Source organism: Notothenia coriiceps, unplaced genomic scaffold (assembly GCF_000735185.1).
Source record: "Notothenia coriiceps isolate Sejong01 unplaced genomic scaffold, NC01 NC01_scaffold00037244, whole genome shotgun sequence".
Taxonomy (NCBI): Eukaryota; Metazoa; Chordata; class Actinopteri; order Perciformes; family Nototheniidae; genus Notothenia; species Notothenia coriiceps.
The window spans coordinates 768,451-791,136 of record NW_011369945.1 but is presented as its reverse complement, the minus strand read 5'-3'; the positions used below and the strand labels follow the sequence as shown (position 1 = coordinate 791,136).

The 22,686-nt window shown below is 38.4% G+C and overlaps 3 protein-coding genes across 3 annotated transcripts in view; 1 reads left to right on the top strand and 2 right to left on the bottom strand.

The window, feature by feature from the left end:
- The window catches only part of LOC104965148 (serine/threonine-protein phosphatase PP1-beta catalytic subunit-like), a 17,134-nt gene extending 10,238 nt beyond the window's left edge, over positions 1-6,896 (bottom strand). Inside the window, exons 1-2 of the mRNA XM_010794107.1 lie at positions 6,792-6,896; positions 1,891-2,022 (exon numbers count right to left, since the gene is read on the bottom strand). Of these exons, the coding sequence (XP_010792409.1) occupies positions 1,891-2,022; positions 6,792-6,843 (184 nt within the window). The 5' untranslated portion in view covers positions 6,844-6,896. The remainder of the gene's footprint in view (positions 1-1,890; positions 2,023-6,791) is intronic.
- LOC104965166 (gamma-aminobutyric acid receptor subunit beta-1-like) overlaps positions 1-22,686 on the top strand; it is a 417,189-nt gene that overhangs the window by 47,310 nt on the left and 347,193 nt on the right. The window lies entirely within an intron of this gene.
- plb1 (phospholipase B1) lies at positions 7,543-20,893 on the bottom strand. The gene is made up of 43 exons (XM_010793147.1): positions 20,779-20,893; positions 19,968-20,008; positions 19,811-19,874; positions 19,604-19,667; positions 19,440-19,474; positions 18,889-18,955; positions 18,736-18,784; positions 18,157-18,222; positions 17,995-18,060; positions 17,852-17,907; positions 17,615-17,684; positions 17,406-17,513; positions 17,194-17,247; positions 16,709-16,777; positions 16,478-16,564; positions 16,327-16,387; positions 16,184-16,242; positions 15,774-15,847; positions 15,637-15,680; positions 14,422-14,530; positions 14,288-14,339; positions 14,085-14,165; positions 13,607-13,672; positions 13,399-13,499; positions 13,244-13,325; positions 13,056-13,160; positions 12,856-12,951; positions 12,680-12,751; positions 12,507-12,584; positions 12,330-12,390; positions 12,183-12,241; positions 11,668-11,735; positions 11,531-11,574; positions 11,307-11,406; positions 11,156-11,207; positions 10,943-11,023; positions 10,020-10,085; positions 9,727-9,821; positions 9,404-9,485; positions 9,019-9,123; positions 8,787-8,882; positions 8,586-8,660; positions 7,543-8,450 (listed from the first exon to the last, which is right to left on the bottom strand). Exons 1-43 carry the CDS (start codon positions 20,837-20,839, stop codon positions 8,190-8,192), a joined length of 3,282 nt encoding a protein of 1,093 aa, XP_010791449.1. The 5' UTR covers positions 20,840-20,893; the 3' UTR covers positions 7,543-8,189.

Sequence of the window (22,686 nt, the reverse complement as noted above, 5' to 3'; positions counted from 1 at the left end):
CAAGACACGCCAAGCGGCAACGCACGCCGCCGTGTGTAGGGGCCGTCACTCACACGTTGGCTGTGAGCTGCGGGCCGGGTGCCAGATAAGTCAACATCCCCCATTTTCATCACTTACAGTGCCCATCTTATAGGGCAAATGAAAAGTGTAACCGGGATGAAAAGGGTGTTACATTTACTTAATTATGAATGTTGTTACATCAAGGCCGAAAATTAGGATGAGCACCAACGGTCAAAACATTTTTTTTTCCCTCCCAGAGCTGTCAGCGCAGCGCCTAGAACAGATCTGGCGCCCTAGGCGAACATCTATAACGCCAGTCCGACGGGCCGGCCCTGGTCCCAGGTTACGCTGTAGGAAATGTAGGTACAAAGCTATATTTCCCGCCCCGCCGCAGTCATACAGTAGGCTACGGAGAGCGGCGAGAAACATTTCCTCAGGCATCGAAAAGCGGAACCGAAATTCACATTTCTAAATGATGCCGTTGTCGAAATGTTGGAACCGGTTCCGAACCCTATTTATCAGGTTCAAAGCCCACATAAAAACACATCAGTGGTGTGAGGAAAACACTGAGTGATACTGCTCAGAGCACATTACACGATGACAACAAGTAAACACAAAAACACTCATCAAACAGGCTACAGTCCCTAACTGTAATCTAGTCTGGCTTTTTAGATGGCATGACTTTCGCATTTTCAAATAACTAAAGGACCCACCTTACTCCTAGAAATGCAATGTAATGCTATATGTACGAGTATAATGTGAAATATCACCTCGTGAATGAATATATACAACACTTCATAAGTCAAACTCATAGAGAACCAATAGACAATAAATACAATAAATGCACACACGAGCTAAAACTAACATGAAGTTGTGAGGAAATGAGAATTAAACAATAGGTTCATCTCAATGTCCCTCCTCGACTCCTCTCTCCTCGACCCGGAAATCGATTAAGACACGCCATGTTGAAGGACGTCCCAATCGCTTAAATGCACATGGAGGAGTCGAGGAGGGGTGAGGGACGAAAGGGAGGATACACGAGAGCAGACTACGCGGAAGTGTTTTCACTCCTCGCGCATCAGAGCTCCGCCCCCAGCTGCACAGCCTCTGCAGCTGTTCTTACCGTTAAAGGAGGATCAGAGTCATTAAATGTTTAAAGTGCTTCATGAAGAGTAAAATATATAAATCTCTTAAACGAATCATGAGATCATACTCTATAAAATATACTTTCAAATTCAATAATAATGTTTTGATTATAAAATAATAGCTTACAGTTCTTACTTGTGGTTTTTGATGCATGTGTGGTAGACCCACAGAACGTCAAACATTTAGGATACATACAAATACGGGTAGCTAACTGATACATATTTTAGTGATTTGTGTCTCTCTTCTGTCGGACAAATTAAATAACAACATCCAATACAGAAGTTGATCTGAAACAAGCTCAAATACCATAATAACCATCAATTATTACTATTGTTATGATTATAATTATAACTGAAATGAAATGTTATACCTGGAAAAACAAACACAGGACCGAAAATAATATATAGAAAACTATGATAAAAGAGATGAATGGAAGAGATGGACGAAATCATTTCAATGAGAAAACTGAATTCCAGGTTAGAAGGGATTTATGTGGAGGGAAGTCCAGTGACAGGTGATAGACTGTTCACAGCAGAAGTAAAGGGCGTGGTTTATGGAGACGCTGGAGTGAACGAGGACATCCCAACTAATACCGGAGGACTCCTCTGTCCTCGCGTCTCTTCCTCGTGTCTCTCACTCGTGTCTTACGGAGGCGGAGCAAAGACGCAAGGAAGGGACGCGAGTGAGGGAAAGGAGGAGGATAAATAATCAATTGAGATGAGGTCAGAGATGAACAGCACTGACCACAGATCTTCAGCGGAGCCTCGAGCTCCAGCAGGATGGGCTGACTGAGGAAGATCTCCCTGGATTTGATGCAGAGGCCTCGCACCTCTGACTCGCTCATCTGGACTATCTTTCCTGGGCGACATCCTCGTACTGGAAAAAAAAGAAGACACGTCAGTAACTGTTAGCATCATTGTCAGTGTTAATACGACAGCATCAGCAACCCCCAACTTCATCAGAATGCAGGACATGGTACAATAAATGTTCACCTAAGGTTAAAAAAAGAACACTGTCAGGAGAATCATCACATAATAATTCTAAAATCTGAGGAGATGTGTACGTAATGGTTTTGTAGCTTATAACTGCTAAGTATCATCCACTGCATATACTATGAGTGCAGCTTGCATCTTCAGCACGGTGTGGGTTGATTGGCTGTGTAGTTGTACCGTTAGCTTAAGCCTACTTTCTGGCGTTATGCCACAGCTCTTGGAACAGATTTATCTTAGAATGATAAAAAGAAAAGTGAGAAATGCAAACGTTGGATACAGTCAGCAGGCAAAAGAAATCACAGATATGAAGAGTGAGATTTCACATGAAAACTGCCTGCCTTGCTATAGAGAGCCTTGTGGCGTGCATAATTTCGATCTAGTTTCTAACTCTGCACTTTATGTGTCTAATATTTGGACAGCGTGTTTAGTGCAATGTTTCTCAAAGGTGTCATGCATTTAAAAAGCACACTATCAGTTACATCCTGTTACAATTAGGCAAACGTTGCTGTCAGGCTTTTAACGCATATTAAGTGGAGTGTCAGAAGTGTCTACATCACACTAGTTACCTTTTTTTAGGATTATTCATTGGTTTAATAAAGTGGTCATTACCCTAACAATAGTTGGGGCATAACAGAGATTAACAGTGCTTTGACACTGAATTCAATTATGCATGTAGCCCATAGTAAATGGTAATAATAGAATATAGCAATCTTTGATTAAATCTCAGTTTGAATCCACAAAAAGCAAACCAAAGCACTGTGTAAAAGATGAACCACTGACTGTGGAAACCCTGACTGAGCGACTATGTAATAACTAACTATTTTGGAATTGCGTTAAAGCTTGACGCCCACTAAAGATCCCAATAAAGGATAGCTGAGCCCAGTGAAACAAACGCATGTTAGTAAGAGAGACGTTACTTTTAAATTGTTTGTACTTAATCCTTATAGAATAACAAATTATAGAATGACTAAAAAGAAAACAGTTCAAAATGGTTTAGCTGATGTATTAGTGTGCCAGTCCTAAAGCTTAGTGCATGCATTTTTGTATGCACAAGTGAGGACACTCACATGCTGCTTACACACTGCACTCACTATCAGCAGCCCATTAGTCATGTAATCCAACAAAATCTGAGAGAGGTGAGTGAACCAGAGAAACATGGATCCTCACAGATGGTCAAACCGAGAGCCAAGAACTATTCTAGGGCTCCACCAACCTTAACCAAGTGTTGCTACACCATCAATTTCACAATATTACATTTCTTTATCACCCATCTAATGTATCTGTTTCATACACGTGTGCCGCATTGGGTGAAGCATGAAATTGCAGAAGTAGGGCTGTTCACTCAGCGGCCGGGCGAGATAAACTTGGATGCCCTGCTTTAACACTGAACTTTCACTGTTCCCACTTCTGCAGCCTGGCACTTTTGAAAGAGATTAGTTCTTAAGAACATTGAGGGCGAAGGGTAAAATGAAGCAAGGACAAGGACTTGCAACCAATAAATACCAAAGCTCTGTTTGTGTGTGTGACGACAAGTTTTAAAGGTCCCATGTAATGCTTTTCCGGTTATTACCCGTCCCCTTGTGTGTTATGTGGTTTTTTCTGCATGTAAACGGTCTGCAAAGTCACAAACCCTTAAAGTACACCCTGTAGCGAGTAAAACTCTAACACAGAAAAGACCTGTCTATGCTGCCCCAGAACGCCTCGTTGGAGATTTTTCTTTTTACATTTTTTTCTTCCTGAGTATGGTGACGTAACAATGCCCAGTTCCAAATGGACCAATCCGTGGAGCTCCTCACACACACACGGCTCCGCAGATTTATCAGCCTGAACTCACAAACAAACTCACAGCCAGGCTGTGAGAGTGTGTTTTCAGGAAACGACCTCAGTAATCCAGCTCACACTGTCCGCAGCAGCGATCCCCGCAATCTCTCGCCAACACGGCACCCAGACCCCACGCAGCATTCTCATCTGTTTGTCATTACTGGTGTCATTTTCTGGTTGCTAACGCCATTGTAACACATAATCACTGATGTTCCGCTGTAACGGTGGTGGACTCATCAGAACAGAGTGGGCGAGCTGACCAATCAGAGCACAGTGGGCTCATAGGGAGCGGGGGGCATGAGCTCCAACAAGCCGTTTAGGAAAGAGAGTGAATACACATACTATACAGAGATGCTGTATGAGAAACCAATGTGAGTTTGGAAAAATGAACAATGTAAATCTATTCTAGTAGAACTCAACAATGGAATTATGATCAGTAGAAATGGCCATGTCATCGGACCTTTAATTCCCATGAATAAGCACTCTCACTAACACTTGGCCTTTCCTCAAGACCAACATTTCTCAGACAGCAAAATGTACAATAAGCTATGTGTTGGTTGGGATAACAAACAAGGGCTCAAGACTCACATACAAATGATCTGGTTTAAAGACTTAGGACAAGGGATTTTTCACTCTCTTGTTGTGTTTACAATGCGCTGAATATCAGAAGAAAAATGAACAACAACGACCAAAACAGGTTGTTACATCTTCCACTATAGGGCTTTATAAACAAAAATACAGTCAGAGTTTCGAAGGTAATCATGTGCAACTGATAGAAAATGTCCTTAATCAATACAGACATACAAAACATATATCATATACTGACAAATAAAAATCTGGATTTAGAAAAGTACTAACAATTCCAAAACCTGGCTTTGAAATGTTAAATAATTATCAGGTTTAATGTTTTGGGCTTAAACCACTAAACCCTTTAGAATTGTTATTTCTTCAGTCACTGATCCAAACTAATCCACCAAACAAAAAACCCATCACAGTAACTAACTAGCAAAAAGACTTCCAAATGGAACTACTACAACTTGACCCGAAACAATCAAAAAAGTATATTTTATATTGGACATTTAACACAATCATAAATTATTTGCACATGTGCTTTATCCAAATCATGGTGTAAACTAACCCCAACAACTACTAAGCTGAACAATTATGTAAGGAGCCTATAAAACGATTATCATCCAAAGAATTAGTCATCATTGTTTGAAAAGAGGGCGTGAAAATAGAAAAACAACAACATAATATCGTGCTCAACAAGATCACAGAAAAACTGACCATCTATGAAAGGTGCCAATTCCAACTTGTATTCAAAATATGAGCAACAATCAACAAGTCACTGTGGTTCAATCTGAGAAACAAGGAAAACTCAGTGTGAAGGGATCAACAAGGTTTCCAGTAGAGAATAAATAGTGTGTTGAGAGGAGTAAACTAAATGATTGCAGGCTGTGACGTAATGGTACTTATTTTTAAATGATTCCACCATTTAAAAGCAATGTTAACATGAAATTGAGACTGCAAGAAACACAAGGCAGCTGCAGTGTGACGGCATTTTCCAGCAGTTACTATAAATATTAAATCTTTGCATTTCAGTGCTGGCATGCTGCTGTCTCATCCTTCCAACGAAGTCACAGATACTGGTGGAAAGTATGCCAAGGACGGCTGATTTTGCCTTAGTGGTCTGGTCGACTCAAAGCACATATCACAGGGGATCAGAAAACTCCCTGAGCAGGAGGACGGCCAACACAAAAATGATGTTTGTACATCCGTCTCATTGCCAAAACCTAGTCCCTACATACCAAAAAAAATCCCTTTTGTCCTATTTATCAAGTACCAAAGCAATAATGAGATTGTGAACAAAGCAAAACAAAATGGCATACTTTAAACTGGAGATAAGAAACTAAATGTGTTGACAGGTCAAGGATACACCCAGTTTTTATACAGTCTATCTTACTTGTTTAATGTTTTGAGATTGTGGTTTATTATTCACCTGTACCAATACTAATGAATTCCAGAAATATGCCCTTCAAACACAGCTACAAACCTACAGACCTAAAAGTTGCTTAACAAAAAGCAAACTACGTCACAATTCAAATTAGTCTAAGATATAGTGATAAGGGCATCCAAACAAAAATATTTACCCATGTTACTGTCTATATTTTAAAAGTAGCTCCTTTTCTATAGATTTAACAACTCTTCCAAGATGGTAATTTTCCTTAATGTAACGTGAACAGAAATTAAACAGTAAAGTATAACAAACAATTACAGCACCGCGGATATTGAACAATTTATGGACAGGGATGCTGGTAAAAATCGATGTTTAACACATTATTTTGTTTAAAATATATTAACTTATTTAACATTAAAAGTGCGTAACAGTTCCGACCGTCACTGCCATGACAACATGTTCATGCGTTGCATTTTAATGTTAAAACCATAGACTGTATGTTAAAACGGACAGGAGTCCGGACAGTTCCAGCCCTTCATCATTTGGAGATTAAATAAGCCCGAACACACCAACAACTTTTAATACATGCTTAAGTGAAGACTACGACACAGCAGTATTACTTCTTTAGAGTAATGTTACCATAACTGCAAAAACTGAGAAATGTAGGCGTTCACCGCTGTGTTTATAAACACGGCCAGCTAACAGCTAACCGGAGATACACCGTTACAATTGGCAGGCGTTAGCCCCACATGCTAACACTTTCACTCCGTGTGCAGAGGCAACCGCGGTAGTTACAGAAAACATATCGGACCAAGCTTAGAGAACACAAACAGCTAACTCTGTGAAACATTAGAGACATTATTCAAAGTGTTCACCTTCCAGGAGCCGAGAGATGAGGCTGTCCACGTTCAATTCGCCCTCCGCCATCTTCACACTGATGTGGTAGTGTTAGCCGGTTCGATCCCCGCTACATACACCAGGAGGCGCTGTTGTCAATAAAACAGTAACCGTGCATGATCATGACGGATACATTTACTGAAAAATATACTTAAAACATCAAAAGTAAAAGCATATAATCCTGTTTGTTATATGTGTACATTATGGGGTTTGAATCCTTCTTACTGATGCAAAAAATAGTAAAAAATATTTTTTATGTTGTAGCCGGTTCAGGTTGAGCTAATATGAACTATTTTATTGTTGGGTATAGCAATACACCATAATTATTTAACAAAGCAATGTATATATTCGCAATGAAAGTGATGACTTCAGCTCTCAAATAAGAGAAGTGAAAAAATGCCTTATTCTTGCAAAACAATCAACCCTCTTTTTTCTTTTTTCAATGGGTTATTTGACCTTTGGTTATTATGACGACCATTACATGCAGGTTGATCTGTGATTCGAGCCAAGCAGAATCATTTCTGGATGGGTGGTTTATGTAACTTATGATATGTTCAGTATTTCCTCTGTATCTAATCATTTAAAAAAATCATTTAGGTGTTATGGTGGGGATTTGCCAGACAGGCAACAATATGCCTGGACTTGTGCGACTGTGCAGATGTCATGCAAACAATCACGCTAGATTACAGTTTATATGAATGATTACAAATAATTTATTCAGATATATCAACAAACATTTACAATTATTACAAGCGAAGACATTGAAATAAAAAAGAGGACATAACACATTTCATTGTATTTCCAAGTTAGTTATCAAGCACATAATTGCCACATGTTGAATTCGTATTTACATCTGCTAAGATTGTGCTGCACAACTTTTATTTTAACATTCTGGTACATAATAATACATTTCCATTTTAAGTCAGGTCAAGTACATTTTTATAGAGCCCAACATTACAAATTGCACATTTACCTGAAGGGGCTTAACACTCTGTACAGCAAACAATACCATCGACCTCTCAACCCTTTTAATACAATTAAATATATAACAGCAGTAATAAGTTAATGTGTAGCCAGTAATTTCACACTTTACTTTTGCATATGAAATCTATTTATTTAAATTAGTAGTAGTCGGTGGCTGCATTGTCTCATTAAGTCCATGCCTTGCACTTTAGTGGTGTTTGAATGCAGGACTTTTAATGAAGCATAATTCTGTCCAGACTGGTCTGCCTATACCACCTTTGCATCCACTAAGATTGTCTGTGGTTACAGGACAATATTTAACTTTTCTATTTAAAGCAGACATGGTTAACGGAAAAGTTGTTTGGTAGTTCCTTGACTCCTTGAATAGTCCAGTGCAAAGAAAAAAGTAGCATTTAAAACACAGTGCCTTTCATCTCCACAGCTGTCATCTTCTTCTTGCTTCTCTTGTCTCTGCAGCAGAGCAGGAGCCAGGTGACAGCCCAGCCAATCAGAAGACCTGTAACAGCCAGCACAGCAGCAAGCCACACTGGCACGGTGTTTGTGCATTCAAACGGGGGTTGCAGGGCTGTGCTGTGAGCAGTGGGTGATGTGGTGGTGGTGGTGGTGGCTGGACTGGGCAAGCTGTTCACCTTTGTGAAGATGTAAGGATGCTCCTGGAACAGGAAAGGTCCTTTATTCACACCAATCACATCCACATTTATGAGCAATTCTTGCTTGTATGCACAAATTACACAGATATTTCAGAAGTGGGACATCAGTAGCACAATGAGACATGCTTTTATTCTTACCTCAGTCGGGCACTTGATGTTATTTCTTGCATTTGTGAAATTGTTGTATGTCTGCTTTCTACCCACTGGCTCCAACTAGAGATACAACAGAGAACATATTTTCTCAGCACATGACTAACTTGAGATGTGGTCTTTTACACTTATTCACAACACTTCCACTGTCAAACAGTCAGCCATTAACTGTCCGCCTGCTGGACTCACCATGTTATTCCACAGAGATGAAGCCATTTCAGCATGTCCCCTCTCGCTGAAGTGGAAACAGTCCACAGAGAAGTAAGTGGTGTCAGGTCTGCCTTCCTGGAGAAGAAATAATACGATAAGTGTCAGTGGGAATGATGTGCTTTGAGGGGCAGGGCTTATTACAGTTATAAAGATCATGTATTTGTAAATGTAGAGTGCAGTAGGGGGTTCAGGGGTACATGGAAGAACTTACAGCATTCATAGGAATAATAGTGTTCTTAAAAAAGGGCTGCACAACCACAGCAAAGTCTTCTCTATCATCATAGCCCCCACCATACGCAACATTTTCTGTCTCAAACTGAAAGAAAGAACACACAAGTTAAAAGACTTCTGTACAAACAAATAAAGTCAATTTAGTCTAACTACTTAACATGAGTGGTCCCGTTCATCACATGTTATATATTGGACCATGATTGGCTTACAAACTAGTTGTGATGTTTGTTGTGAAGTTTTTCTCTCCGTCAGCAGATACATGTGAAACTATCCTGTTTGTGTAAAAACTCTTTCTGAGTGGAGGTGAGACTCTAACTAAATGCTGCTGGTCAAAGATTTTGACCTCAGTGTTCCCGCTGGCTAACCTGTAGATCCCGATTGAAACGTTTTAATTCAGCCAGCTCTGGGGAATCCTCTGTTGTTTGCAAGAAGCACGGGCAGACCAACCTGAGGATCAAGGGAGAAAATTAAACAGCGAATTTATAAAAGTTGTGTTACATTTTATATATTAATTGATTTGGTATGCTACATTATCATTGATTCAGAGATGAGGTATCCTTTGAAAAAACACATTTTTGCTGGATTGACTATACAGAAGTGGCTTTGATTCGAACGAGCAATCTGCCGTGGACTGAGTGCTCTTAATTCATGTGGAATTGATTGGGCATGAGTGGATCGATGAGCTTACGGTTGTAACACACTGCACCCAAGAGTATCCTTTTTGATCTTGCGAAGGCCTTCCATTTCTAGGATCTCCACGACGTTGACAATTATCTTGGGAACCTGGAAGGGAAAGAAAATATGAGCTTTATGCAGTTTCAAAGTGCAAAATTCATTCTTTTATCAATGCTGTCTTGAGGGAAGAGAAGAAAATGTAAATCTGGGATGGAAAGCTGGATAATTCTTACAATATTCTGGACGGTTATGGTATTCTATGCATAATAAACAGTTTTTTTTTGGTAGATAAGATAATTACTTTACCTCTTGGTAAAGCATATCCAAGTTTCTCTTCATATGAAGGCTGTAGTTCTGAAGTGACATAGTGGCCTGTAGTTTTGAGACAAAAGGAATAATGAAATTACACAAATCGCACACGGTTTTCTAGTAATCCATAGTGAACACTTGTAGTTTAATGCCGACTTTTTCATGAACAAATCTTCTGTTTTGCTACCATAGACAAATAGAATAATGAGGGCAAAAAACAGGGGAAACTGGCCAAAAATGTAGCTAAAAAAGTGCATATAAACCAAAAAGAGCTGACGCCATGCAACATGTATAAGTGTACAAACAACAACGAACCCTAAGCTGTCACTACCACAGTCTCAGAGCTCATCTTAAATTGATGCTGTCTTTTGATATTCTGCTTCAAAGCACAAACATTAAAAGAGAGTACCGTTACAGTGGAGCGCAACGGGAGTAATGGAGAGAGAGAAAAAAAGGGAAAATGGAGGCAAAATGATAAAGAGGAAAGAGAGAGGAGAAGAAGGAGGAGGGAGGGAGACAGGATGAACAGAGTCTGGGTGACCTCTGTGTTGTTTATGCCTCTTGCAGAACAAGGCCTGTCACTGTGCCTCGTGTGCTTGTTTAACGCAGACATAGGCCGAGATGGAGCAGGGAGGGAGGGTGTTTCGTGTGACAGAATGTGCTCATTGAAAAGAAACCATGTCTGCTCTCATCTTACTCTGACACAATAAAACAATTAGGGGAGGGCTGCTCACAAAGCTTGATTATTCTGCTCCAGTGCATGGTCCCATTTGGACAGTGATATCATGAGACGGCTCTACACAGGGCATCACACGACACTACGGGCTGTTTGACCACTGTGCTGAGGCAGGAGATACTTTTAACTGAGGGGAGTGCTTTGAAAATATCATTTCCGATGACGACTTCTCAGAGCAACTCACCCGGTCATTGCAGTACTGACACAGGTCATTGCCTCCGATGAAGAGGGTCACCAGCTTCCAGTCATTCTCAAAATCCACCGTCTATTTTTGTCCGAATGAGGGTTAGAAAGAAATAGAGATGGAGCAAAGATAATGTTTTGTCTTGCACAATATAAGTTTTGGTTACAAAACAGTGCATGCATTTGCATTGTGCGTAATGTAGGTTAAACTCACTGTGTCATTCTTCATGGTGTCAATCAGCTTCCTGATTTGCCCTGGGATTCCCCTGCATGACATTATTCATGAGTGCACAAATACTTATAACATAACACATGAAAGGGAGGCATTCAAACCTGATAACAGATCAAAGAAATGTATAACTCACGCTATTTTGGCCCCTGATACGGCCATGTTGAAGGCAGTCTGCCTTTTCCCTACTCCCTTTGAAAATCCTTTGATTTTAGGATTGAACTTCTTAAGTATATCTGATGTAAGAATAGAAGGAATTAAAGCAAAAGAGAAAATGTTTTGTTACAGTCCGAATCTGCCATCTAGTGGAGTTAATATGAATTATTTGACAACACAGAACAGATAAGGCTTGGGACTTACTGGGTAATGTTGTGACAGTCTCAAGTGTTTTGTCTCCTCCAATGCTTTAAAACAAAAAACATCAGATATATTAAAATGCAAATCACAATGCAGTGTATGTACAGATGTGTGTTTATAGTTTGTTTGCAGTCGTTCACCTCCATGACACCCCAGTGTACTCAGTTCTTAGCTGGAGAATATTCTTTGCCTTTGCACCAAAAGCGGTCTACAAAAAAATATTTGTTAGATATATTTCTGACACATTCAATAAATATAACTTTATGGACTTCCAGAAACAGAAACTAAATATGACAACCTGGATTTGCAGAAATGATGCACCAATCAATAAATGACTAAAATAACATAGGATAAAAACATTAAGTTGATTTTATAACTTATACAAACAAATCCATTTCATAATTTGTCTAAATAAATAGTGCCCTGTTACAATTAATGGTATGCTAGTACATACTCCTCTTTTTTCTCCACTTTTTTAAAACAGAAAAGTGTTTAACACAAAGAAGATAAGAGAAAGCCTGAAATTAAAGTGGCAGAGACAAAACATATAAATAAGAATTAAGTATATCAAGTCAAGACTAAGACACAATCCAAAGTGCTGTAATAAAGACCTTTTTATCACACAAAATCTAAAACATACTTGGTACAAACGTACCGTTAAAGAGTCTCCCACAGCAGCCACTATTTTGATGTCAGCTGGTCGTATCCTGTGAGCTAAAAAATCAACATTAGCATAATTTACATATCATAGCATAACATTATTATTTCCTTTATTGTAATGAGATACACAGTAACTGCTTACCTGAAGTGGGCACGGAGTTGGATGGAGCTGTGTTAACACAGGAAAAGTCCCTGCCCCAGTTCTAAATGACACAGAGACATGCTGGGATTTATACTCTGTTACTTGGCATCAGGCATTAATAATAATGACTTGCTATTCTAAAGTTGTGCTGTATGAAAAACAGAAGCTGTGACGTACTTTAATAGGAGCAGGGGTGGGGGGAGGGCCTGGATAGGTGTAGTTGCTGTTGACAGCAGTCCTAAAAAATGGGTTGGTCTGATAAAGATATAATAAAAACACATTAATAAACAAACTGATAAGAAATAAGAGCATATAATGTGTAGTTTTTGATAATTTGATGGCTCAGTTACCTCAGAGGGACACTTCAGATCAATGGCAGCGGAGAAGTCTTGTCTAAAGGTCTTGTTGCCCACTGGCTCTAACTAGAGATAGGGAAAGTCAGTGATTTATTTTGGATCATGATGATAGAAATATCCACATATGCCAAAATATGAATGTAAAGAATGTATTTTAATTTAACAAATACCATGTTGTTCCAAAGACCCTTAGCCATGAGAGTGTGAGCTCTCTGGCTGAAATGAAAACAGTCGGGGGAGAAGTATGAGCGGTCAGGATGCCCATCCTATTCAAAAAGAAGAGACAGGAGAGAAGCAATTCAGAAATAAATAAAATAAAAGTATATTTAGTAAAATGTAATAGGTATATTTTATGTTTCAGGTATGTTACCTCCAATTTAGGCAGGTACAGCTCTCTTAGGAAAGGCTGCAGCACCACAGTGAAGTTGTCGTGTGTGTCATACTGACCGGAGTCTATGAGCTCTCTCATGGAAAGCTGGTTGGAAATAAATGGAAATGGATTGTAAAAGCTTTCAGTACTTAAGAATATGGTTACAAAATAAACCCTTTGTCTTTTACCTGGTAGGCCTCATTGAACTCATTGACTTTCTTGAGTTCAGAGGATCCATCTTTAGGCTTCAGTATGCACGGGCAGAGTATACTGAAAGATAAACATCAACACTGTTAAAGAATGACTTGGTCAGTGTTCTTCCTCACATAAAAAAAACGCTTACCTTGCAAGCCAGGTGGGACAGCCCAAAGATTTATCTTTGTGAAGATCACGCAATGGTACAATGTTTAACAGCTCTATCAGATTGACGATGGCACGAGGCACCTGGATGACGCAGAGCACATTTGTAAGGGGTGCGTGTTTGGATTATTACTTTGAAATTGCTGACATTCAGTGAGGTTGTTTGTTTGTGCAACAAGAAGAAAACCTACTTCTTTATGGAGAATGTCCAGAGCTTGTCTAATACGACTGATGACATTGCTGGGTGAGAAAAAAAGCTGTGGAAGAACACAAGATCCAAAACATGAAGTTGATCCTGTGCAAATAATAAGACACTTTTTTGGCAATAAATTCATCGTTTGAGTCAGTAGGTAATTTTTTGCAAGCATTTATGTTCTGGTTCAGATCCTAAATATGCCCTTCATTATGTTGTTTGACTGTTAATCTAACAAAATGTGCAATTTGAATACGTATCATTCAGCACTGATGAGAATTTCATTGACTAAAAAAAATGTATCAATCATAAATAAATAGCTTATAATGTTTTGGATTATTGTGGCTAGATATGTTATATGCCTTGAACAACAGATCCTAAATCTTTATTTTTTAGATAATTTAAGACAGTTCAATGATCCCAAGAAAACAAGCAAAGCATAATGCCAACTTTTTCAATAAAAAAGTTTTGCTCACGCTGTCTTTGCAGAAGTCGCATAGGTCATTGCCACCAATAAACATGGTGATCACTTTCCAGTCGTTATGGAAATCAATACCCTGTTAAAGAGATAAGAGTTAAATGTTTTGGTAATGTGGTAATTGTGAACATAAAACTGAAACAAAGGTTACTTGAAACCATATCTGCATGTGTGTGTTACTGTAGTTTACCAATGTCTTACCGGATCATTTTTCATTTTGTCCACTAGGACGCGCACCTGTTGCACCATGTCACTGAAAATAAAAAGGTTGGATAGTAAAAGTGAAATTTTGTTTTTACTGATGTGACCTGCTAAAACTTAAAATGATGACACACCTACTCTTGGCTCCTGCCATTGCCTGGTTGAGGAAGGCTGTCGGAGAGTTTTCATCACCTTCTCCCTCTGAGAAGCCGGTCAGGTTGGAGTTAAACTCCCTCAGGATGTCTGCAGAGCAAAGACACAGGAAATTCCGACAAAATGAAATGGAAACATTACTACACATGAAATTGCACGTCCTGTATTCTGTAGTAGATATAAGGTTGTTAAATATTATAATAAATGTAATGAAAACATTTTTGTTTATACTCAACAGCATAATCAGCGTAGAACTGGCCATAACGGTACTATTTAACACAATCTCAAAGTTCCCAACCGCGATAATAAGTAACTTCAACATGATATTTGTGTGAAACGATTTTAATACATCATTATGTTCCACTTTTTATTGCATTTCTATAGATTTATTTAAAAGTGACCTATCATGCAAAATGCACTTTTGTACATCTTTTATACATGAATATGTGTCCCCGGTGTTCCAGGGAACTCACCAAGTGTCAGAAAACACAACCCTCTCTATTTTCCTCCATACCCAAATCTCTTAAAAAGGGGCTGCAACGGATCTGATACAGACTGATCCAGATTTGAACAGTTCTGTGACGTCACAGAAGTGGCGCTACGGCTATTGCGCCAACTCCACCAATCAGGAGGAGACAGCCACGGACATTGCCGTTCGAAAGCGCTGGAGACGCTGTAGTACATATGTCAGGCCTGTAGATGGTGCTGTTCTCACAGAATCAGCCCATGCAAAGACAGTGTTAAATTGAGCGAAATGAGGAATGGCTAAAATGCATGATCTGTTAGGTATTTTGAAAAATAAAAAGTATAAATATGCCTTATATAGGTATGGTCCTACACTATATTATTCAAATATAGCATCATAGGTCCACTTTAAATAAGCAATTTACAGCATCTCTAATACATTTAATTGAATTATTTTTTAACATCTATTGAATATTTGGTATCTTAATATTGATAACCAAAGACATCCTTTAATGTATTGTTTATTATGGTCATGATCTGCCTTACAGTAAAACTGAATTCTATAATGATGGTGATAAGACACCATAACAATAGACATTATCGAGCACAATGCTTCAATTAGATAATGATGGACCTCACATAGAGATAAACCTTAAGGGAGCAGTTTTACATTATTTATTTTCAGGCTGATATTACAATTTAAAAAACAAATAAAAAATAGACAAACATACTTGGCAGGGTGGTCACAGTGGTAATGTTTCCATCACCACCAATGCTGAAATTTAGGAAAACAACATGTTAGCTTCAAATGGACCTTACAAGTATTTTTCCACAAATGTGAACAATTGAGTAATTTAGCTTATCTTACCTCCATGAAAGTCCTCTGTACTCAGTCATCACTAACAGAAGGTTGTCTGTCTTTGCGCCCGCACCATTGGCTGCCTGCAAAAAACATCCGATGTGAGATTGAGTATAACCAGAGGAAATATTTGTGCAACCATGACTGCAGCTGTGGGGGTATCTAAGACTATATGCAAATATCTTTAAATAATTTGAAAGTTATAATTTGGGCACCATGTCTTTTCATTTAGCCTTATTATCGACTCCTATCCTAAGTGTTTTATACGTTGGTGATTGTGTTTGAATGTTCGCAAACATCCACACAACACATAACATCTCCATTACATATACTGTATACTCTTATTCCATATTCATATTTATTGGAATACTGTTCTCAGATATACTTTTAAGGGAAAGAAGGAGGAAGGAGACACTCACTGTAAGAGAGTCGCCTAATGCTGCCACCACCTTGATATCTCCAGGTCTGAGTTCATGAACTAAAAAGAGGATAAAGGGTTTGGATTGAAGCACATTTACAGAAATACATTAGCAAAATAAAAGCTAAGAAATGTGTTTTTTACCTGAAGTGGGTGTGGTGGGAGATGAACTGCGGTCTGTGCAAGGTATCTTTGTCCCCATAACCTGCAAACACACAGTACTCTCAAATAAGAATGAAGAAGAATGAATGCATCTTTCTACAGTGTAGTTGTGAGGTTGAGTTGAAGGACTTACAGGATCTATAAGTGTAGAAGATTTGCTGTAAACTTTGCCCTCTGTTTCAGTAGGGGAATTGTTCTGTGTCCGCAGGAAAGGTTGTTGCTGGGATAAAGGTGAAAAACAAGTTATAACCTTAACATCAGATTTAAAATCTTGATATCGATCATATCTTTAGTACTGAATGATGCTGCAACACATTTTGTGAAGCAATTCCTTGTCGCGGTGTTATGGGATGACATGACGCACCTGGGTAGGGCAAGGAATAGTAAAGATGCTTGTGTCCATGACCTCTGCCTCACCTGTGGAAGGCTGAAGCTGCAGGAGGAAACATCATGATTGCTTCATATCTTTTGGTTTAAGTGGGGCCATTTCTGAGCAGCCAATAGCCATGCAGCCTTTAACAGCACTGCTAAGACAATTCTGAATATTGATGTATTTGCTCCAAGCTAGGATAAGATTATATCATCAAGTTCATCTTTACATCTTTTATCTAATCTCTTCTCAGAGTTATAAACTTTCGCAGTAATCACTCCTCGATCTCAGTTCTGCTTTGAGAGATTAGGATGACTCTCTGCTGTTAGCTCATTTTACAACAAAGACTCAGGGTCAATTCCAATGTCAGGATAACATCAGTGTTTTAAGCATGTTGTTTTGTCAAAACGCTCTACATGTGCTTGTTTTTCAGGACTTTGACTCATATATTCATTATAATAATGAATAACTAAACTTACCAGGTTAGTCCACAGCTGAATAGCTAACTGGTTTGATTCAGAAACTGTTTTCTCCTACAAAGAAAAACATGAAAATGTTATGCTAGTTAGACATTAGCCATTTCAAGAGTATTTATGCATTGTTCCAGGAAGGAAGGCTGAACTGTTACCATTTTTTAGTACAAAATGATTCATTTTAACTGGTGTCTGAAAATATATCGTTTTTCACTTACAGATTCTGAGATAGGTTCAAGGATGACTGGTGTAGACTGCAGCACGGCGGTGAAGTCTTCCCTTTTATTGTGCCACTTTGGATTTTCCAAAACATGACCTAGAGAGTCCTGTCACCAAAATACAAAAAGAGTGAAAAGGAGTTAGTAGCTGAATATGACTCAGATGCCACAAGCACATTATAGGTATTATTTATTTACATGGATTTTACCTGAAGTGTTTTCAAAAGAGTTGCTTTGTGTAGTCTCTGGTTTATGCTTTCATCGCTCATACACTCACAACTGCCAGAAAATAAAAATAAAACACATGACTGCCACTTGTCTTTTAAAAACACATCATGTTAGACTATGTGCATGTAAATAAAGGATTCTATTATTTCAAAAATGTCAAGTAAATGTAGTTTAGGTATTTTGCTAGATTTGTATTAACTAAAATGTAAAACACTTACTTGTCCTGCGGATGATTTGTGCTCAAGACGACAACATGAACTAAAGTGTGATATAACTGTAAACATACACATAGCATATTAGTTTTTTTTCCATTCAATCTTTGCATGGCAAAACTCTATTGAACAAAAGGTAGGTGATATACCCTTTTCTCCAACAACTGGAGAGCTGCTTTTACTTCCTGCACAACAGCTTTAACATCTGCAGCCACCTGAAACAGAGAGAAACAGCATTACACTCTTAAGGTCCTTTAATAACTTTTATCATTTATAGTCAAACATGATTTTTTTGTTGTGAGGAATCTTACATGTGGTGAACAGGCACACAGCGAATCTGCCGGGACAAACAGCAGCACAAGATTCCAATCAGTCACCTGCAAAGACATAAGGAAGAGAAAACTGAAGAAACTGCATCCACTTTGAGAAGTGGGTAAAAGGTGGTATGTTCCATGTTGAGGGTCATCGAGACCTACAATCTAGCAGATCTGACACTGGCTAATCAGGCAGAGCAGACTCTGGACAAATCTGCTGTTTGGTCAAACCCTCATTTAAAACATAAGATTATTGGTATTCATCTAACCTGACTTCACATTTCTGGGCCAGTGGGAGTAGTTAAAGAAGCCAGAGAATGTTCTTCAATTAAAAAAAACATTTCCTTCATTTTTCTGTCACTGCCATGACTTTATATTTGTTTTAAAGGTGTTATATGAACAATTTGGTGAAGCTTCAGCCAGGTGAGGTTAGCTTAGCTGAGCCTAGAGTAACGGAGAAAGAGCAGGCCTGGCTTCCTCCAGAGGCAACAATCTGCCTACCAGGGCTTATAGAGGAAATACAGGTTGTAAACTTTAATAAGTTGTTACCATTGTTATGATAGGGTTAATGTGTACCTGATTTGAAAGGGATAGAGACAGTTCCTCAGCTTCCTCCAACAAGTTTCTGCAACACACACACTCGCATATAACACACCTGCAGTACAATTCTTACAAAGCATGTATGTGTGGTACTGCTTTTGTGTGAGTGTATTAGTGTGTATATATTACCTGGGCTGCTGTGAGGTCTGCTCCACATGTTGTGTGATAACTTCAGGGTTAAACATGGACAGCAGCTCTATTCAACACACAAAGACACAAGCTTAAACTACAGCAAGTACAATTCCTGACGATAAATACCTACAGTGCAACATGTACACTATGTTGCAACTGCTGTTGTGAAAAAGGAAGTAAGTGAAAGCATCCATTCATGTCCGTTAACATTTTGCTCACTATTAATGTGAAATGAAGGTCAACGACCTGTCTTTATGGCCTCATTCCTTATCAATGAAGATAAACTATGCCTTATTGTCTGACATTTGCTTTGTCATGGTCCTTGAACAAAGTGATGGTCTGACATCAAAATATAAATGACATCTGTAGAAAAACGATGTATGATGTATTCAAAGCTCTTATCTCCCCTGGATAGATTACATACAGTAGGAATTATGTTTAAAACCATTGTCACATTCTTGGTATTCTAGATCAATATTTATTTTTGAGATAGTAAATAACTATATAAGTGGTGATTACGGCATGTGGTGGAAGGTTTAAAGACTTACCAGCGACTCTCTTGACCACTCGGGATGCTTCATCACTAGTGATAAAAAAGACACAACACCATATTGAGAGACACAACACATAACACATAAGCTTCTGCTCAGGAAGCCACATTTGTTAATTACTAAAGTAAGGTATTCCAATAAATATATAATTGGATGTATACCTGTGTGAGATTGGAGTTCCCAAGACATAAACAGCTGAGATATCACCCGGTCTGAGAGTATGAACTGATGGAGAGGAAGCAGGGGGGGTGAAGAAGCATTGTCACAGAACAAAACAAGATGATGATGTTAACTTAATATGTCATAGAAAGCGATCACATGCTAGTCAGATTGATATGATTATTGATATTGATTGCAAAGCGCATTACCTGAAGAGGATGGGGATAAGGGCTCGGATGTTGGTGAGCAGAGTAGCGGCATATATGTTTCTGCCTGTAGCAGAGGGAAAAAAAACGTTAGACTGATCATTGATAGAGTATCAGGACATTTCCTAGATTACAAAAACATAAAAATGTCATACTCTACCTGCTCTGTTGATAGGTCATTTTTACGATCATTGACAGCACCTACATGATGTAATAAGGAAACAAAACCTTTTTTTTACTACATTCTTAAGATAACAAAATACATGAAATTACAATTACATTTTCACTTAAAAACAGTTAATTTTTCGAAAAAAGTGGATAATTTTCAAGGGTTAACAGGTAATAAAAAAATGCTAATCGTATAGTAATAAATTGTAATTATCTTTTTTACTTTGTAATACAGCATCCTTTTTAACATTGGGAAGTATCTAAAAATAATATTTTGTATGAAATCATGGCAGAAATTACCTTTCCTTTTAAGTGTATCATGATTGATTCGATCATAGAGGTCAGTACTAATTCAGGATGACTGCATTCAATGTACTTTTTATTTTTATTTTACTAAGCATACTTATCTAATTTTTTCACATTAACACTTGCATTTCATATGAACTAGAATGGATTTGGTAACATTTTATTTAATCTGTTCATATCACCATGTAATCCTTCAGAAAGCTCCAACTTTGTTAAACATAAATAAAGCCAGTAGTTTGTAGATATCATCTACTTTCACCCCTATTGTGGCAAATGGCCTGTTAATGTTGAACTAGGGTAGAAAATGCATCCAATAGGAGTGCCTCTATGTTCACAACTATCCTTTACAAATTGCAGACTGGCTATTCAATAACCAAATCATTCTGATTTCATCACATGACGGTGCAAGCTTTCAAGGTCTGTGGCAGCAACTCATATTTCAATGTATACACTTTATAAAATAGTTAAATAAAATAAAAACACATCCTGTACTTTACCTGTAAACTGAATGCAGGATCCAACAAGGGCCGCAAGAATCAGGAGTGCAGATCCAGTCATGATGAGGAGAGACACTGAGCTCCTTTCACACTGAGGAGTTTGTGTAATGCCCTCCTCTTTTCACCCTCAGTCTCAGGGAGAGAATGACTGTAAAAGAGTGTTGTATACCTGAAAAAGGGGTGGAGATGGAAAAGAGTTCCCAAGAGGACAACGTTTCAGAAAGGAAAAGAAGGCCCTTCTTGTGGGAAATGAAGAAAAATAATTTCTTCTCACACTCTTTTACTGTCGATAATATCTTCCTCTTATCAGTTCATCTGGATGACAATCAACCACATTACAAGTCGTATTCTCACTATCTCAAGCAGCAGTTTTCTTATACATCTAAGTAATTTCTGCATGTTTACAACTGATACAATATAAAATGTCAGGAAGATGATAAGCTATATGGCTCTGACCATGATGCTAAATCCTCAATTCATCTTTATATCATATGCTTAATGGATGAAAACGACCTATCAAAGTCTGGAGCTACGCCACCATTTCAAGGAACAGGGGGCATTTATAGACCCAGCGAAAGTAACTAGAGTGATTGCTCGAGGAAAATCACATTTCTGGTTCATAATAAAACTCATTGTGGTGTAAATGCTCAAACAATCATAAATGTTATTCCTCTTAGTCAAAGTTTATTATATAGCGTGTAAAAAGAACAAACGTCATTAATAATATTGACAGAACCATGAAAATAATAAGGATAATGTGCCAGTGTGCATTTTCATTTTAAATCCGTTTTAAGATGTTGCTCTTGCTCTATTCATGCCAGTGCTGCACATTCATAAAACATTAAGCAAACTGTGAGGATAAATGTAATTTCATAAATTTCAGCAAGTTTTATAGATACAGTATATGTTAACAACCAGCAATTTAGAGTGAAACTGGTCATGTTCAGTTTTGGAGACGTGACTGGATAAGAAGAATAGATAGCTAAATACTTTATGAGTTTGTACTTAGATTGGATCTGCAGATAGCCTTACCCTTGGAGTCAAGGGAGCGTAAAAAAACATGTCATCTTGGTGTTGGGAAGTTATCAGATTCCTATCAAGCACAAGAACGTTGTTAAAAGTTATGTGTTGCTTAATAAATCAAGATAAATGTTAGCATCAACATGCCTTGGCGTTCAAAGAGACTTTGTCTACATCTTGTACACAATATTTGAGCACTAACTTTTATTTTTATTTTTATTTATTTTACCTTTATTTAACCAGGATAGGTCTCATTGAGATTAAAAATCTCTTTTTCAAGAGAGTCCTGGCCCAAGAATGGTAACAGCACAGTTTCAGACAGTTTTACAGTTACAAACAATTAAAAAACACACAATCAGAACTCAGTCATACACCAAGTTTAGCCAAAGCATTTACAGACACAGCGGCCTGCTTCAAGGTCAGTTAAAGTTGCTTTGAGTGTTTCTAATGAGACCAGCTCTCTGAGTTTCAGCTCAGTTTGAAGCAGGTTCCAAGCTTGAGGGGCAGCGTAACTGAACGTTCTTTTCCCAAGTTCAGTACGGACCTTTGGTAGAGTTAAAAGGAAAAAGTTCTCGGAGCGAAGCCGATAGTATCCTGTGCATTTTCTATTTATGTACATCCTTAGATAAGGGGGAAGAGCACCAAGAATAGCCTTATATATAAGGATGTGCCAATGTTTCAGTCTACGCGTGGTCAGGGAAGACCATCCAACACGAGTGTATAGATTGCAGTGGTGCGTCAAGGATCTGAGGTTTGTGATGAATTTCAGTGCACCGTGGTAGACGGTGTCCAGCGAGTGAAGGCACTGAGAAGATGCATTCATATAAACCACATCTCCATAATCCAGCACAGACAGAAAGGTTGCAGACACTAGTCTCTTTTTGGCCT

Coding starts and splice junctions, on each gene's coding strand:
- plb1 (XM_010793147.1), bottom strand. CDS start 20,839: ATGACTGGATCTGCACTCCTGATTCTTGCGGCCCTTGTTGGATCCTGC. Junction 14,340..14,421: donor ATGGCAGGAGCCAAGAGTAG/GTGTGTCATCAT, acceptor TTTTATTTTCAG/TGACATGGTGCAACAGGTGC. Junction 13,500..13,606: donor TGGACATTCTCCATAAAGAA/GTAGGTTTTCTT, acceptor TGCGTCATCCAG/GTGCCTCGTGCCATCGTCAA.